The 19,585-nt window shown below is 32.4% G+C and overlaps 1 protein-coding gene across 1 annotated transcript; it reads right to left on the bottom strand.

Annotated features, from left to right (window-relative positions):
- Positions 1 to 1,588: 1,588 nt before the first annotated feature.
- On the bottom strand, positions 1,589 to 15,520 carry LOC129228475 (zinc finger and SCAN domain-containing protein 29-like). The gene is made up of 4 exons (XM_054863156.1): positions 15,055 to 15,520; positions 9,896 to 10,003; positions 4,713 to 4,957; positions 1,589 to 1,621 (listed from the first exon to the last, which is right to left on the bottom strand). The coding sequence occupies exons 1-4, from the start codon at positions 15,518 to 15,520 to the stop codon at positions 1,589 to 1,591; spliced, it is 852 nt and encodes a 283-aa protein (XP_054719131.1).
- Positions 15,521 to 19,585: the final 4,065 nt, after the last annotated feature.

Genomic DNA, 19,585 nt, shown 5'->3' on the forward strand with positions numbered 1-19,585 from the left:
GGTACAACAAAAGAAAGCAAGCTATATTCATTTCTGCACGTGTAACTCCTTTATCGCACATTGGCCCAACAGGTGTTCTCTCTTCTTTAGATGCTACATTCACGTTTTAAAAAATAATAATAATAAAAAAAACGTTCTGAGAACTGTTTTTTTTTTAAATATTTCACACAAGAGTTCATATCAAGAAACTATTATTGCAAAACATCTGCATTACTGCAAAACAACAAACATTAACACAAACTAAAATGACAGTTGCAAGAAAATGAACCCAAAGTTGTTTCAAATCCAAATTCGCTCTTCTTTTGACAAAATTCCTCCTCTTCCGCTAATGAAAGTAAAAAATAAAAATAAAAAAAAAACACCAAAGGCATATAGCTGTTTTTTAGAACTTTCTCGAAACGAAAGCATGTGTTCGTACAGCACTGTTTATATTGTTCTCTTTCCGAGGCGGTAGCTCCGCTTGTTTTTTTGTCATTCATAGATGAAAAGGAAAATTGATGATCAATCCAACTTGGTGACGCGTTCCTGTCAATGACACCTACAAGGTACAAAACCCGCAAACTATTTTTAAGATGCAGCTTGTTTATGAACCTTCGCTAACGAGCACTTAAGAGCAGGGCCTAAAGGCCCTGCTGTCTAGTCCTTTGTACGTTTCTATTGAAGTCTTATCTTTTCCTCAGTCCAGATCCCATCGTCTGCATAGCATTGTAGAGACACAACCTGAAAGTTTTCACTTTCAGCAAGTCGGGATTACACGATTACGGAACAAAATTACGATTATCTAAACTTAGATTACAATTACGATTATGCAAGAAATACTTGATTAAAATTACGATTACAAGATTACGAGTGTCCCATTGACAGATTATGATTATGATTACAATTACACAAAAATGTAATCGATTGCGCAGATTACGATTATGTAATCGGCGATTACTTCAAGCCTGATACACATACAGTTTGTATGCATAACATTGCGCATTTTAATGCATAATTAAAATAAATAGGATGTCTGTTTATCATAATTGAAATAATTTTTAAAACTGATTTATTGATTTAAATGCACAACTTTTCTTATATATTAACAACAAATATTGTTCATGGCAAAGACCAAAGACACTCATTTATTAGTAATACGAATCAGCCTGCAATATAAACTAACAGCTATTCTTCACAAAGCTTTTAACATGCATTCAATGAATTATAAAATAAGCAATATATTTTGATTTAATTTGAAATTCATTTTGTGTGCATAAAACTATAAAAACAACTGTATATTGTGCTATTGACCCTGTTTAAAACATATTTTTAAAGAATTATGACATAGTTCTCATATGGTGTGACTAACCTTCTTAAACATGCTGCCATTTATTACCTGCCTAACGTGTAAAATTAACTGTTTACTTAAATACTGAATAGTGACTGATTATGGGATTGATGCTTCATATGTCTATTACTTATATACTCCTTTATCTTGATTAAAAATTTTATTATTTCCTATATCCACATCCAATGGCCAAAACTGATTTTATCCAAGCTGGCTTTAACTGTTTTTATCCATGCTTAAAACCACCACTGGCCAAAACTCTTACAACCCCTGCTCTAGGCCTTGTTGCATCAACTGTTGGAAATTACCATATAAACATAGTCTACCAAGCATTTTGCAATGAGTTATCAATGAAGAAACCACAGCCATAGTTCATCATATATTTATTAAAAGTTTATATACAACTTTAATTTATCACAGTTAGTAAAACACAAAAAAAGAGACAATGATGAATATAAAGGACACACACATAATAAAAACACTTTCACTCTCCCCCCCCCCCAAACTTAAAAAATGTATCAATGTCGAAGATTTATTTAAGAAATTATTTAAATTAAGATAAAGACCATCAATGACCAAAAATTGTATAAAATATTCCATGTAATTTTGAATAAATATTTGAAAGATTTTAATCATTTATTTATTTTATTTATTTATTTTATTATTATTATTATTGACAAAAGGGCTTTACTTTGGATGCAAAAGGATTTCACTCCCTTTTCTCTCTCTCTCTTTGCCTCTTTAAAAAAAAATAATTTAAAAATAAACACTTAAAAAAAAGTATGAAAGAAAACATAATGTTTTGCAAAAATATCACTAAACACGCACAAAAAGTAAATCAATGAATAAAGTCTATCCGTTGGTTTGTTTTCCTAATAACTTTTAAGCAGTGGCGCACACAAGGGAGGGGTCCAGGGGGTCCGGACCCCTCCCATAGCTCTTGCATTTTTCTTATTTCAACTGATTATGATTCTATGTACTTTATACACAAAATATTTCCAAACAAAGAAAACAAGAATTTCAGTTCTAATAATAGGGAAAAAAATCCTCTTGTTAAAAGATTTTATAGAAAATGTGTACATTTCTTGTAACGAATTGCACAAGCGAGAGATCTTTCTCGACTTTGAGAAGGCTAAAAACATACTTAAATAGTACTATGTATAATGAACGTTTAATGTGTTTTTGTACTGCTGAATTCAAGCAATGTCACCATCACACACTGAGGAAGTTATAAATAAAATCGAAAAATGAACTAGAAAACTAAATTTTACTCTACGATGTTTTGTAAATCTGTAGAGGCAGACTATCTTGTTCTTCAGACTTGATGCTTCTTATACTTTAAATTTAGGCTTCTGTTTTCATTTATGAACAATGATAAAAGTAAATACATTGCATAAATTTGTTTTCTTTCTGGTAATTTAAGTATCTGTTATTAATACATTTTTATTAATTAGTGCTAATTATTTATTTAATAATTTATTTTTTACTGTTTTTGTTCTCAAGAATCAATAAAATCAAGTCAATATGTTTGACGGCATATTGGGGTATGGTATGAAAATGGGACTTTTAACTATGGACCCTCCCCTTGCAAAATTTCTGTGTGCGCTACTGCTTTTAGGGACATACTCAAGTTCAAACCTTTTTTGTTTGAAAGATCTTGGCTGTGCCTCCTCTTTCCCATGTTTTATTTTTTTTAATTTGAGCAATTTTTTGTTTAATTTTTAACAGTTTAAGAAAGCAGTTCAGTTTTATAAGCATTTAGAGGGAAATTTTTAAAGCATGCATAAATCTTGAACTCAGAGGTTTCATTCTGTTTGAACAAATAAAAAAACACTTGATGAAGATGTACAGAGTTCTTATATTTGGTAGCTTTAAGGATTCTTTTTTAGAATAAATCAAAAATTTTTGTTTGTCTGAGGAAGAAATTGAAACTTTTTTCTTTAAAATCCAACAACACTTGAAATTATTTTTTAGTACCAAAAATTTGAGAAAATCGTACAGATTTTGAATGTATTCGTAATTGTCTATTTCAAGAAAGAGTTAAAGATTAAAAATCTGTTTTTTTGTAAACTTATAGTTAGTCAAAGAGTTAACTGTATTATTAAAAGTTTTAAGGGGTATTTTTCAATTTTTGGGCAGCTTGCTCTTGGTGACTATGATATTTGAGGGGGGGTGAGCAACATCACTCCTGGAAGAATGGGGCACCTCTGGTGAAAGAAAATATTTCTTACAATATCTAACTACATAAATAAATGTTTAAAAAAATATATCTATTACTTTTGAAAAACATAAAAATGTGCAATGAGAAAAAATTGTTTTAAGTAGATTTAATAGTTGATGTTTGATGCATAATATGAATGTAAACACAAAATATAATACTGCATACATAATGATCATTTTTTTCTTTTCTTTTTTTTTAATTATTATGGTTGAACCCTGCTTGTGTTACATGAGCTGCTTCACTACTGGGATTATTAGGATGACTCTTGATCATAGCTCTTTAAGTATTGGTGTACAATAAAATAAAATTGAACTAAAATCCAGGGGCGGACTGGGTCCCGCAAGAGGGCATCAACCTTGGCCTCCAAAGGGTGCAAAAAAGAAAAAAAAAAAGATGCACAAAAAAGACAGAAAAAGGTGCCAAAAAAAGGGGGGGGGAGGAAGGGAAAAAAAGATGATGCACAGGTTTACAAGTTTAAAGAAAAGAAAAAAAGGGTGAAGTAATTCACACAGGTTTGCACGCACAAAAAAAAAATAATAATAATAATAATAATAATCATAAGAAAATTGCATCAAAAAAAAAAAAAAATGAAATTAATTTTAAAAAAAAAGAGTAGAAAAAAGGTGTTCAGACTTGTGAGGGCGAAGTGTGCATAAGCAGGAGGGCCAGTCTGCCCCTGCTAAAAGCAGCAAATAACTAAATTATGCTTTTGATCATGGGCACAAGAGTTACTGAAATTTGTAGTGCAACAAGTACTCATAGCATACCTGAATATGATAATAAAAATTTGTACAACACATTCAAATGAACTTAAAGATGAGAAACACACCAGTGTTTTTACTCCTTATGCTCTAGTTTTCTTTCAACACAACATTTTAGAACAATTGTGAATGTTCAACAGCCTTGAATAATGCCCTCAACAAGATCACAGACAGATGCAGCGAGGCAAAAAATTTTGCTGCTAATTTCTTCCTTTTAGAAGTTTATTGAAAAGGAGAACAGAGATAAAATTGTTACAGTAGTATGCTCATTATCCAGTGAGAAAATTCCTTTCAGACTTATCAGGAAAATATTTATAGAACTGATCATACATAAAAATGATTTTTTTTTTCACTTTTCAACTGAATGTTTTTTTTTAACTTGATCCATAATGTTTCGAAAAACATTCATTATGTTTATTTCATGTTCTCTGGCATCAGCTGATCGCCTCTCTTCAAAATCCATCCACATTTTTTGAATTCTTTCATCCATGGCATTGCGTTCATTTTCCAACTGTTCAATTTTGTTCAGCATCCTCTCATCGGATTCTGTTTGGTATTTCATAAATTTTAGAGTCAAGGAATCCATCATGCATTTGAACATTGATATTCGGGAAGAAATTTTTCTCTTTTTCTTGGAAGGCAAATCACCTGTAAAGGAAAAGAAGCTTTAAGTAAAACATAAGATCATTAGATTAATTAAATAATATTGAACCTAATTTACCATAGTAACAAACACTCCATTCAATCCTATTGTTTGAAAATAACATTAGTTTTACTTTCACCACAATTATTGGAAAATATGCAGCTGAACTTTCTTAATATGGACCCGGTTAGTAGGAAGTCACAGCTAAAACAAACATTTTGTTCATTAACTTCGATTTGTTATTTATATTTGGTTTGTTATAAAGTGAAATCTGATTGCAACGAACACCAATACAACAGAATATCCATTTCAACAAAATAAATTTTCCGTCCCAATTTAATTTCGATCATGTTGCTTATATTTCATTACGATATCAAGGCATAAAATCTTCATATGCAAAATTTTAAGGGGAGGGGGGCCTCAAAAATTTTCCCCATGGTTTAGCAGACTATTTTCCTCATGGAAACCGATTTTTGTACAGATTAGAGGCATTAAAATGTGAAATTTTTAATAATTTATTCATTTATGATTGGAAAAGAATTTTTTACACCTTTTTGCAAAGAAAAAAGCACTAAAAGCAAGGAAGTTCTCATTTCTAAGGGGGGGTTGAGCCCCCCTATATGGGCGCCCTTGTACGATATGCAAAATTTGTGGCCCCTTGAAGTTTGTTCTGACAGATTTTCACTGTAATTAAATTACATTGAAAATCTCAAGCATAATACTTGCATTCAATCATTGAATTTCAATGAGAGTTTCAGCTAAGATGAAATTTTTTTTTTAACCTTTTCACTGAACATTCTCGCAATTTTAATCTTGATACAGTAATTTATTTATTTATTTATTTTTTTAATTCACCATTTTGTGTGATTGCAGCAAGTCAACCATGTATCGTAAAGAATGTTAAATCTTCTTGTATCGAGAACTACACACCTACTGGGCACTCATATTTACTTGGAGATAAAACCGTCTTCCATTGTGGATTGCTAGGTGTTCCTCTACTGTCTATTCTTATTTAACATTCTTCTTTTATAAAGAGGGTAAATTTTAAAAAGTTAAAAATTTTTAAATGTACTATTAATACATACAAAAGCAAATTGTTAATGCTAATATAATCAAATTTGACATTCAGTATGGCCAGGTTTAAGAGCTCCACACTCTCCCTTGCAACTTAAAATGACCTAGATATAACACATTGTAATAAGCTTACAACATGTGTATTATCGTCTTACTCCGCATTAACCGGCATGCCGTAGAAAAGAGAGGTTGACCAGCATACCGGGAAATTTAAGGTTTATTTTGCAACAAAACTAAAGTAAATTTCCCCATTCAGTTCCAATTAGAAAGCAAACCATTGTTACTGCAATTCATTCATAATTTTTTTTGAATAAATTATTTTCGGTTCCTTTCAGAGAGGTAAGTTTAATTTTTATATATTGAATAGCTATGGTAAATAATTTAGCACTGGCCTAGGGGCGGTAACTTACTGCTTAAATGCTTGCTTAGTTTTAATTTAATTTTTATAAAATTGTTTCTAATTGAATAATATTTTTCATGCTAAAATAACAAATGACATCATTAGTTAATATTTTTACAAAATTAAACTGTTTATTAATACTAATACGACATGTATAGAACTTATATTATTTTTTAAGCTGGACATATATTTTATAGTTTTATTTTTTTCTCCTACCCTCAATTTTCCCGGCATGCCGAAAAAGACCAGGCAAATATTGAAAATCTGGAGACTTCTGAATTTTACGGCATGCCGAATAATTCGGGGTAATACGGCAGTAATTTTTTTTTTTCAAAGTATAGGTGGACGGTTTTAAGCAAAAATGGGTAAACCTACCAAGCAATAAGTACTTTTGAGTAAACCGAGTTCAAAGTTAAACCCCTTCTCTAGTGGAATAAATCTTAACTTGTTACATTGCTTTTCAATAATGTTAATGTTTCAAATGATGAGGGGGCATAACATGATCTCCTACTTGTAATACTATAGTATGGATAAGAAATTATGCAATAAGGGAAGTTTTCGATTTTTAAATTTTATTTTTATATGATAGAGTAACATGTATGAACATCATAGGTGAAAAAATTTTTGCGATACGATAAGTAGTTTTTTTTAAATTAATTTTTAAAGTTCAAGCTCTTGTGACGTCAAATGGCATAGGAAGTGACGTCATGCCCTCTTCCGATAGGGGAGAAGCCGAAGGTCACGCATTCAACTTCGAAGACGAAACGTAAAAGGCTTATCTCCTCGCATTTAACTCCTCGCGTTTCTGGAACATTAAACCTCTCATCCTCTTGGAAATATTTGAATACCATCATTGAAGTTACATGAGGAAGATTATTTAGATTGTGCTTTAACGAATCTGGTCTCCATAGTATGTTTAAAAGGATTATTGAATTTCTAAAAAATAAAAATATCAGCGCGCTCAAAATGTTCCTAGCGAAAACAAGGGATCTTCGGCAGAAGGCTGCCCATTCGCGCCCTGTGACGTAGGCTCGTGACGTTTCAGAAGCGCGCACTTTTGCGCGTGGATTTTTAAAAATCCATTTAAAAAAAACCATGGTGTCTTAAAATTTGGCGATGGTGAATTTTTTAGTTTTGAAGGTCAGTTAACAATATCCAATAGCCAAAATATGAACATTTAATAGGTTGCAACTTCCCTATTATACAGAACAACTAAAGTTGAAAAGTATTGTAATGTACATTGTGATGAAATAAAGCAGTTTTTTTTATTGATGATGCCATAACTTAAAATACATGTGTTAATTGGATAAAAGTATACGTCTTTGAATAAATTACCCCTTCATCAATAACTTAAATCACTGAAAAAAAATGTATTATTTAATATCATAACCACTGTTATGTGAATCAGAAATAGATGGTGTTGATAAATTGAAAGGGGCAAGGTCATCCATGCTCTACACAGATGTGAAGAAGAGGGTCAGGCTCGGATCTATAAACTTTGGGCCCCCCTGCAGCAAAATCGATTGGCCAGCCGCAAATCCCCAAAATGCCAGCAGTGTATATTAGCAATGTTAATAAGTCTTAGTGCAAGTTTTTAGCAATTTCTTGAGCCCCTTAAGCACGTGCCCCCCCCCCCCCCCTTCGCAATGTGAAGTCAATGGGTACGTAGATCTGGGCCTGAAGAGGGTGCAGCATCATCCTTCAGGGTTTGAAAAAGCACTAAATATGCATACACACGCGAGGAAAGTGGCGGGGGGGGGGGGAGTCAAATATGCATGTGAGATATCAGCAGAGATTTCATTCAGAAAGCCAAGAGGAACATTGATTTAGGAGAATATTATGAACTATTATTTTATTATTTATTTTATTTATTTACTTATTTATTTATTTATTTTTTGTTTCTTTTTCATTTGATTTCATTGTAACTCATCGTGCAATTTTTTCTGGAGTGGCGGTTTTTTTTTTATATTTCTATGCACATGCTTTTCCTGTATAAAAAGATTGCAGTGGAGAGAAGCAAAGAGAAGAAAACTTCCCAGACAACTACTGGGTGTAATTTCTCTTTTTCTGTTCTTCCTTGAATATCTGTCTTGTACTAGCTGTATAATTGTATCACAACATTAAAAAAAAAAAAGAAAAAATTCCCAGCAGACAATTCTTACGTCATTTTTTTAAAGACATTTTCCAAAGAAATAGTTATCATTTTTAAGATCAATAATTATTAAACAACTGCAAAAGTAGCAATTACAAAAAAAAAAACGAGCTGATGTGTGCATCACATGACTTCCTTTTACTCCAATTTAATGTCATTTACCCATTATTCGCTATTTTAATGTGATTCAATATTTATTCTCTAAATATCACCAACAATGGCCAAATTGAAACCAAAAAAAAAAAAAAAAAACTCCGCCAAATTTGTCGCCAAGTTGGCAACATATCTTGGCGATCAAAAAAGGGGATATATCGCCAATTGTTCGACAAATTATAACACCACTTGAGTTACATCGACATTAACAATGATTTCCCTCCAAAAAGGAGCAAAAGACCCCCTTAGGAACATCCGAATGCAACCAAAAGGAAAGGTGCACAACTAGACCCCACTAGGAGTCTACGTACCAAATTTCAACTTTCTAGGACATACTGTTCTTGAGTTATGCGAGATACATACGCACATACATACGTACATACAGACATCACTAGAAAATTCGTTTAAATTAACTCGGGGGTCGTCAAAATGGGTATTTCGGGTGTCTATAGGTTCCTAGGCATATATCCACGTGTGGTTGGATCGAAAAAAAACTCAACATTCATTCGGGGATGAGCAAAATGGAAATTAAGGCCGATTTTTGAATGAAATTTTTTTTGCAAATACAATACTTCTTTTTTTGTAAAAGGAAGTAAAAAGAGTAAATTTTAAGAAAAGTTAGTTAATACATATGGAGGCAGTGAGAAGCAAAGGGATGTACGTGAACATTTTCAAGTTTTGAGTAAAACGCATGTAAAGATAACGTCCTAGGTAGGCTTTCGTTGAAATTTTTTCTAAATCAAGCTGTATAACAGATCCTACCAGAGCTACTAGTACAATCTCCTGCCCCAAAACAGAGTAGATGTTCACCTACCATTTTTGTCCTTGTTATCTAAAAAAATTTTATTTTAGCCACTTGCATCCCTTTGCTTCTCACTACCTCATATGATCTCTAGATCTTCTTGCCCACATCTTGAGAATTTTAGGAGGCCACTCTTGTGTTTTGCAAAAAAAAAAAAAAAAAAAAACTCATTGGAAGCCCTGGTCCTGTCCCCCTTTACTGCTCCACTGATAGAGCTGCCTGTAGGTGTATGGAGAGGGGGGAGTAAGTGGATGTATAGGTGTTTGTGAAGGCTAATAAAATTTAAAATTAATATCTAATCCCTAACTGCATATCCAAAACTATGTATAAAATTGACATAATAAAGGAAATTCTGGATTTACCATTGGTTATACTTGTTGATGCTGAATTTTGGCTTTCAAATAATGTTTGTGATGGAGTTCCTTCACCTTCAACCAGTACAACATCAGGACTCCATGGATTTCCAGTATCTTTTCAAAGATAAAAACACAGAAATTAAAATCAATACATATAGTTGGAAAAACCAGATAGTATTAAACTTATACACCTTTCCTTTCATTTTATTCACTTAACTCACAAGCATTAATATAAAATAATCAATAAATCAATAAAAAATAATAATAATAAATAAGCTAAATATATAATACATTTTGACTGAGCTTATTTAGCTTAACAATAATGAAGCTCAATAATAAATTATGACTTTAGTTATCTGTATGTGGTAGGCAATTAAATGTATAAAATTAACTAAAATTATTTAAATGTAGAAACTTAACAATTGAAAAAAAATATGGTTTCTTCTTTTAAGGTATAGATTTATCTCTTTTTCAAGTTTTCACAGTAATGGGTCTACTATTTGTTAAAAACAAATGAAGAAATTTATTCGTAAAAAATTGAAGCAATCTATTTAAAAGACAGGAATGGTGATGGAAAAAAAAAGAGAAAAGGCTGAAATTTTAAGAGAATAAAGAGGATAATGCATAAAAACTGTTCTAAAAATACCGTATTTTACTGTAGATTTTCCGCGGACTATCTGTTAAAAAAGTGTAAAGATAATGAGGTGCGGATTATACGCTGCCGCGGATTATCTGAGATTTTTTTTTTTCTCAACAACATCAATACCTACAGTAGAATTCACCAGGAGACCGCTACCACTGCCTGTATGTTGTTTAATTTACGTTGCTTGACTGTTCTTTCGTTGCCTATAAGTTTTTTTTTTTTTTACATAGCTTGAGCGTTTCTCTTACGCGATTCAGGCTATGTAAAATAAACAACATACAGTTCCGGATGAAGCCTTCATTTGCACAAGAATAGACCGTTTGCTCCTTTGTTTTTAAATAATTAGGATACTATAATCACGATTTCAAGAAGAAATCATTATTTTTTACATTAATTTTGATTATACCTTAAAAGGAATTACTTCTTTACGATTTTTAATTTAATTGCTAAAATTGTATTTTAAATCAAAACTTGATTTTTTAAACTTTTCGCGGATTATACGCCGCCGCTGATTATACGAAGATTTTTTTCTTCTTCTTCTTCAGGTCGATTTTAGGACCTTCGGATTATATGCCAGCTCGGATAATACGTAGGAAAATACTACAGTTTTAGCACAATATTAACATTTTCAGGCATTATATTATTTAAACATAAAATCAATTAGAGCAATTTTTTATCTTCTTAAAATGAATGCTCAATACTTAAGTTACAAAGAAAAAACTTAGTATATACTTTCATTGTTCTAAAACATTTTTGAGCAATACGGGTATCTAAGATTTAAGATTCATACTTTTAATAGGTCATTGGTAAATACAACTTAGTGTATTGGTTTTAGTATTTTGTAACTAGTAGGAAGAATAACAGCAACAAGATTTTGAGAAAATGGAGGATAAGTTTTGATAATTAAATTATAAGCATTTATGGAACTTGCTTGTTAACATGTTTATTTCATTTTAAAATTGTAGACTTCTGAAACAGGTTTTAGCTGTGCAAGAATTTGTGTAGTTAAATGCAAATTTCAACTTTCACAGCTCAGAGAGCACAGCCTTTAGCTGTTAATTTATTGCAGGAGAAATAAGGGCATGGATGCCACTCTTTTTACAGGTTGAGAGAGGAGGGGAGGGGGGGGGGACAATTAACACAGTTAAACGTTGTTTTGGTTTTTTAGAAAAACACTATAACAAAATATAATGCTTTTAGTATTTAAGCAACTTAAAAATTAAAAGTTTCAAATAAATATAAAAAAAGAAAAATTATACATCAGGAAGGGTTCACCGCATTCTTGAGGGAAATAATTTTTCTAAAATGAAATGACTGGAAATGAACAATTTTAACACTCCTATGTGAAAAGGTTTCGTTTTTGCGTTCGCGACTTTTAAAAAATATTCGTTTCCACTCTTAACATTTTTTGCTTATTACTGCTTTTGAACTGAATTAATATTTATTTAAGGGGGTAAAGCAGGCTCGTCGTTTCGGCGTTTTCCAGGGGGGAGGGGGTCAAAAGAGTGTATACTCAATGCAAATAAAACCGAAAAATAACCAAAGCCATGCTCACTTTTCTGTAAATACATTAATTTCTCGGGTCAGGATGGAGAGTCAATTGCTCCTCCCGCTCCCCCCCCCCTTCCCAATGACGGGGTTGAAGTAAAATCACGAAAATATCCCGATTTTCTATCGTTGTTCGGGGGAAAAATTCGGAAATTTTCTGCGCGTGAATAAGTCAATCCTTCGATTTTTAACATCGTTTTTGCACCAAATTGCTTAAACTATGCGAGAGTAAATGAGAAAATTATTCCCATATAGAAGTTTATACGCATTCTAAAACCCGTTTTTAAGAGATCGTTTGTTAAATTTTTAAGTTCGCCATGTTGAAATTGTTGTTCGTGATACGAAAATCGCGTAAAATACCGTAAAACCCCTCTTATGCGGACCATTTTTCATTCCCCAGTCCTGCGGACACCTCGCTATTGCGGACAAAAAATGTGTCCTGTTAGTGTCCGCATTAGAGAGATTTTCCGGTAATTCCAATATCCGGCGTACTGCTCCCGTGGTTTCCGACACAAATTTTATCGAAATACATTTTTTTTAAAAATAGAATTATTTTAACAATAACTTAAATAGCGGAACACGCTAGAGTCCGTTTTTGGACTTCAGAAATTTGCGAGTTCGTTATTTATATTACTTCAAAAAGATTTCTCAACTTTTTTTTTTTTTTCAGGTACTGAAAAGTGGCACCGACGAACCCCAGAGGGGGGGGGAGGGGCTTAATTTGACAGCTCGTTGTTATTTCATCTTGGTTAAAAAGAAATTATGATGTATATAAATGCTAAGAATATGTACTATCGCACTAAAATTCTTTAATTAAAACTCTATCAAATAGCATAAATAACTGCAACGAAATTTGGTAAGTAATGTAAAATGGAATAGAAAAAACGAAATTTAACAAATTAGCATAAATGGTTAAATCCTCAGAAAACATTTTTTTTTTCTTTTCAAATTTTAAGCTTCCAGCAGAAACTTTTTTTAACCTTTCTTTTTAACTTTTACTAATATTTTCATAGAAGGTAGTGAAGTGAACTGCATCTCCACAAAGAAATAGTTAAATACAGTTTTAAAATGGAAAAAATGCCTTTAAACATTAGTTTTGGCATCATTGCTTGTTTTTTAAAAAAATTTGAACTTTAGCTCATGGATTGTTGAAGCAATTTTCATCTCATTAAAAACTTTAGCTTTCAGTGCTTGTGATCATTGATTACCGATTTTCGAAACTGTTTCCAGCTGAAAAGAGACCATTCTTACAAGATTTGAAATTTTACATCAATTTGTTTTATTTTCTATTCTATCCCTTTTCCAATTTTTTGTAAAATGACATATTTCCAATCCTGTATGAAATTTAAAAATCATGAAAATCAAGTGAAGGTATTTTCAAAGATATTTATTTTCAGAACAAATGAAATACTAAGCAATTAAGAGCATATTTATTTAAAATGTAGAATTTTCCAATAAATTAAGTAACTACAAAAAATAAATAAATAAAATAAGCAATGTTTTCAGTAAAATAAAATTGTAACCAGCAAGCGAATTTTGTTCGAAAAACGAAAAAAGTAGTTCTTGAGAAGAAGAAATAAGAAAATGCGGTTGTATTGGCCGAATGGAGGAAAGTCGGTGTGCGGGTGTGCCACTGTGTGAAAAGAAAAGTTAATTATTTATTTATTTTTATTCTATTTAGTCAAAGCAAAATATATATATATATATATATATATATATATATATATATATATATATATATATATATATATATATATATATATATATATATATATATATATATATATATATAATGCATATCTACGCAAATTACAAGATGAATATTGAATTTAAAAAATAAATAAATTTTACACTACTCAATTTTTATTATATGTTAAAAACTAACAAGAGTACACTTTTTCAATTCATACTTGAAATTCTGTATTTGCAAAAGGATGACTCGTAAAAATACGTCCGTAATGGGGTTGTTTTCATCACTCAAAAGTACTACTTTTAGTCACTGAAGTTGATAGAATGAGCAAAAAAAAAAAAAAAAAGGAGCGAGGAAGATCTTTTATTTTCAAAACGTTTAATTTTTAATTATTTTTTTAAAATGTCCAATTTTTCAAATAAGGCGCAGTCTTTATGATGTCACAAGTGATGAACTTTGGCGCGTTGAATGTTTACGTTTGCTGGCTACCACGTTTTCAGGTTATGATAATTCAGAAGAGAATTAAATACTGCGCTCTACTCTAATGGCATCAGTGAATGGCAGTTCATCACTTGTGATGTCATGTGCAGAAGCGTAAAAAACTGAAATTGAATCTGCGCACCGATTAAAATGTATTTTTTTAAGTATTAAACTTTGTCAAATTATTTTTAAAAATGTCAAATCCTATGTTTTTAAGCATGTTCTTTCAGAAAAAACATACTTTTAAAATTTCGGAAACGACCCCATTTTGAGATCCAAAACATTTACGCTTTTCTGAAAAACCATAAACGTATCGCTAAAATCTGTTAAACTAAAAAGTCTGTAAACTTAAAGCCAGTTTATAGCTCATGAAATATTGAAATGAAATAAATGGAGAATCGAAGAATCAAGTAAAATAATTTTTTTTTCCAGGGATGCCCATGGGGGGGGGGGGACATAAATTTTGATGGCGCAACCTGCACCATCAAAATTTTCGGGAGGGATTTTAAAATTTATTTATTTAAATTTATTTAAATTTTTACTATACATTTTATTTTAGTCTGTTTATATTTTATTTCATTTATTTATTTAGTTTATGTGCGTGTATATGTTATTGGCGTGCACAGAACTTTTCTAATAAAAAATAAATAAATAAATAAAAAAGAGAGCTAAAAAATAAAAAAAGGGAAAGAGGGTTCAGAAAAATTTAGGGGGGGGGGGGGTGGACATCCCTGTTTTTTTCTGACCAGAAGATTTTTTAAATTAACATTAAAGGGGGGGGGGTGCAAAGAACAATCTAATCACCTGTTTCAACTTCCCGCCGTTTCTTGCCAATCGCAATTGGTACTTTAGTTTTGATGAGCTTTGGCGGCGCGTCACTTTTCTTGCATTCTATTTCTTCCAGTTCCGAATCATTAGGACAAAGTTTTAAAGTGGTACTCCTCTGATTCTGACTTTGTTTTTCGAGCAAAATTTTTTCAAACTGCTCATAAAATCTCATACTTTTCTTCGAAGAGTTTGATTTCTCGTTGTTCTGTTTCGTCAAAGTATATTCTCGCTTCATTCTTTTTATTTTTTCACGGCACTGAGAAGCAGTTCGAATGAAACCCATAGTGTTCATAGTATCCGATATTTTTTCATAGACGACAAAGTTTCTTTTGCTGCCTGTCAGTTCTGTCTGCGCATTTGTATCGCCCCAAAGTTGTAGCAATAGTGCAGTTTCTTCGTCAGACCACGTGAATCCTCGATCAGCTGTCACAACAACACTCATTTTTAAATACCCCTCGGACAGTTCTAAGAAACAACACACATATTCCAAATATTCTACAATCCGTTTCTCAACGAGGCAGTCTGGATAAATTCATTTCTGGGTCAATTTAAATAGCATCATATTAGTATTCAGGAATAATTAACGCAATTAAAATATTAATTCGCATGACGCCTTCTCTCAAAACAAGTTGATTTTTTTTTTTCAAAAAACAATAATTCTGAAACAGCAGATAATAAGAAGGAGGCAAAATTGAGAATCTTTATCAACGGCACCGCAAAAGGACTGAGTTCCGAGGTTCGATCCGGTTTCGACTGCAGTGCGCTTTTTCCCATCCGGGTCCCTGTATCGATCGCCGTCGAGGGCGAATCCGATTTCTGCGTAGAAGGGGCGACACTGGCGCCGAGCCTGAGTACGCGTGTAGCAGTCTGGGAATTGACGGGGGAGTAGTCGAGGAGGAAGCCCGCTGCGGCTCGGGCTCAGAGCCGCAAGGTCGTCAATGCGTTTGGACAGCTGTATTCAAAGCCTTTTTTTTTTCGTAATTGAAAATCAAGCAGCTGTTCCCAGGGCCAGATTAAGGCATGGGCACATGGGGCACTGGCCCAAGGCATCAAAATTTGGGAGGCACCAAATCTGTAGCTTCATTAAAAAAAAAATGGAGTATACTTTGATATTGCTCTATTGCAAGGTGTAAAATATCTTTTTTTTTACTAAATGAAAAAAACAAATAAAAGTATCTTTAAAATTTTAAATGAGGGGGGGGGGGGGGGGCACGAAAAACTTTGTGCGCAGTGGCTTCAAATATCATTGTTGGGCTTTGGCTTTTGCATTGAAAATTAAGAAAGGCCATCTTTGCTTCTTAAATGCCCTGTTACACAGATAAATTCAAAAAGAAAAATCCCCACCTAATAGCAGAGAAATTTTCATAACTTAGTTTATGAAAGAACTTCCTTTGAATTTTCCAAATCTGGATTTTAATTAATTTCGATAATAACTATATCAAGATCAAAAAACATCAAGATCAAAAATATTCACAAATATTTGCAAACATTTAAATTCATTACCATTGCAATGAAATAACTTGTTGGTCAGCGCCTAGTCTGAACAGTTTTTAATTAAATTTACTGTAAAAATGTTTGTTGAATACTGTGGAGCAAACTCCGGACTTACATTGAACTTTTTGTTTGGAGTTGAACATTTTGAAACAAAAACTACTACATCATTTGATCAATCAGCTTTGAAAATAAATTAATCACTTTCGGTCCAATATAAATAAAACTTTTTTCCTGCCTCGCAAAAAAAGAAAAAGTAAAAACTAGACCTAATGTAACAGTTTTGGTAAAAAAAAGAAAAAAAAATGCACCTAACTTTACCTGTATATTTTACCAAGGCGTTATAGAACCGTTTCCCTTTAGCCTGTAAAATTCCACCACCAACGATTTTACTGATGAACTAAATGTTGCTTTGAAACCCATTAAAGCATATGTTATTAAATCAAAACCATACCAAGTTTTTATTACTGAATGTATAATTCAGTTGAAATAGGTTCTCATTTCAATTATCGGGATTTTTTTTTTTTTTAAATATAATGCAAAATGTATACCATTCTTAAAAAAAGTTTTACAAGTCACACAGGAGCTGTTTTTTCTTGGTTTGAAATGGAGAGAAAAGAGCCTTGATGTGCGAATATAGAGATAACGTGTGAACAAAAAATCAATTGAAATATATTCTCATTTCATTTATTGGGATATTTGAGCAATCACATTGCTTATTGTTTTCATTTCGCCTTTGAATGGCGTTCCTTTGATTTTCTTCCCCCCCCCCCCGGCTCCCTCAGCAGCACCACCGTCGACCGGCCCCTCCCGATGCTGCTTCTATCGCGAAATCCGTCTACAGGTTGCGTCCATATCCTACACACACACACCTACACACAGACACAAACACATACATACACACACACACATGCCTACAAACACACACGCCTACATACACACACACACACACACACAGTCGTGAATGCGAAAAACATAATTTGAATTTAAGGTGTCAAAATTCAAATGAATTATTTTTATTTTTAATATGCAACAAATTCAATTAACCAATTTACATTCAGGTTGCGGGAGTCTACAAGACCAAATCTTTTATTAATCCAAACCAAAATGTATACCATTCTTTAAAAAAGGTTTACAAGTAACACAAGAGCTGTTTTTTCTTGGTTTGAAATGGAGAGAAAAGAGCCTTGATGTGGGAATAGAGAGATAAAATGTGAACAAAAATTTAAGCCCCCCCCCCTTTACTAACAATTTTATCAACCGTTGGAACCAAATATTTGATCTAAGTCCTTACTTAAAAAATGGTACCATTGCTGAAAGGCTTCATCATTGTATTTAATAAGTTGTATCTTATAGTAGGAGAGATGCGCATCATTTAGGGAGGTGGCAGGAAGGGCAATTACCTTCCTAATTTAGGTGGGAAAATGCATTGGGCAATTACATTTTCATAGAATCATTGATTGTGTGCACAAAATATTTTTCCAAATATGTTCCCTAGAGGTACTTTTCAAGTATGTTTGATACATGTCTCATTGCATGAGCTTTATGAAGAACATGGACTCCACTTCTGTGCAAGGGCGGATCCAGAAAATATTCTAGGAGGGGGCGATTGGTTTCAGATGCTTACCCTTGGCATACATTTCCAAACCTCCACCCCCAAACATCATATAACTTCTCTCAACTTCAGTTTTTTTTCCTTTGGATCTTTCATTTCTAAAATTTTTCGGGGGAGTCTACTAAACCCATCCTTTACAATAACGTCATTAAAAGTGTCCAATTATTGCTTTTTCTTAACTTCAATTCCAGGAGAGAGTCCCTGAATCCTATCTAATATCACCTAAGATCGATGAAAATGGCGTTTTTGGAACTTGGAAAAACATGCGGCACAAACTTCCGAACCCTATCTTAAAGAGATGTTACAATAGTGTTCACAGTTCTAAAAAAAATCCGTGGGAAAGCCTGCTTTTTCGTAACATTATTTTAGATCGTCTTAAGTTATGCTTTTGGAACTTCAGCATGGAAAAAACGCTGAGGGAGAACACCTACATCCCCGCTCAAGGAGGGGGTGATCACCCCTCCCTTGTATCCGCCCATGCTTTTATATAATGCAATAAATTTTTGAAAAATGTTCCAGAAATAATACTTAAAGATTATTTTTTGTCTCAGTAACAGTCATATCTTATGTTCCTTACTGAGAAAAAAAAAAAAAAAAAGATATTTAGATATCATTTCTGATAATTTTCAAAATTTAATTAATTCACTAGCTGCGTCGTCCGGCTTTGCACGGTCCACCTCGAAAATAAAAATTATGTCAAGTGACGCGAGTTCAACACTAAGGCTTGAACCGAAAAAAACTCAGTAAAATTTTGCGGCAGATTGAGGAGAAATAACCAAAAAATAAACATTTTAAATCCCCCGATTGGCAGGAAAAGTCTCAAAAAAAAAAAAAAAAAAAATTTTTTTTTTGTTCATATTCGAGAAAAAAAATTTCAAAAAATCTTTCATTTAATGATTTTCTTCACAGCTATACATTTTAATAAAAGCATTGTTGCGGAGAGTTGAGATGAAGTACTGAATAATAATTTGAATGGAGAAACATAGGGATTTTATGTCGAAATCTAAGTGCCATAATTAATATAGTTTTAATTAATATCTCCGCTAATTATTATTGGAGGATTATGTTAAATATCCAAACACAAAAACGGGAAGATTACGAATTCATCAATACCTGGTTCGAGGGTCAGTTCACTGTCGTTCGGAGAAGAAACTTGGACGTAGGTACATACATAGATACATACGCTCAGTTTTTAATTATATTAGATGTTCTTCATCAAAAATTTGCAATGAAACATGTATCGGACATATGAAACCTTTGTAGAGTGTTATGTGCAAAATTAACGCATCAGTTACTATGAAATTGCCCATAACCTTTGTCCAATAGGAAAATGTTTAAATCATGCGCCTGGTAATGAAGCATTATTTTCACTTAAAACAGAAAAAGAGCAGTACTCTTACC

Source organism: Uloborus diversus, chromosome 8 (genome assembly GCF_026930045.1).
Source record: "Uloborus diversus isolate 005 chromosome 8, Udiv.v.3.1, whole genome shotgun sequence".
Classification (NCBI taxonomy): domain Eukaryota; kingdom Metazoa; phylum Arthropoda; class Arachnida; order Araneae; family Uloboridae; genus Uloborus; species Uloborus diversus.

Excerpts from the sequence above, each read along its gene's own strand:
- LOC129228475 (XM_054863156.1), bottom strand. The coding sequence starts at position 15,520 with ATGAGTGTTGTTGTGACAGCTGATCGAGGATTCACGTGGTCTGACGAA. Across the intron at positions 4,958-9,895 it reads ATCAACAAGTATAACCAATG|GTGATTTGCCTTCCAAGAAA; the intron begins GTAAATCCAGAA and ends TTTCCTTTACAG. Across the intron at positions 1,622-4,712 it reads ATGAAATAAACATAATGAAT|TTGATGCAACAAGGCCTAGA; the intron begins GTTTTTCGAAAC and ends AATTTCCAACAG.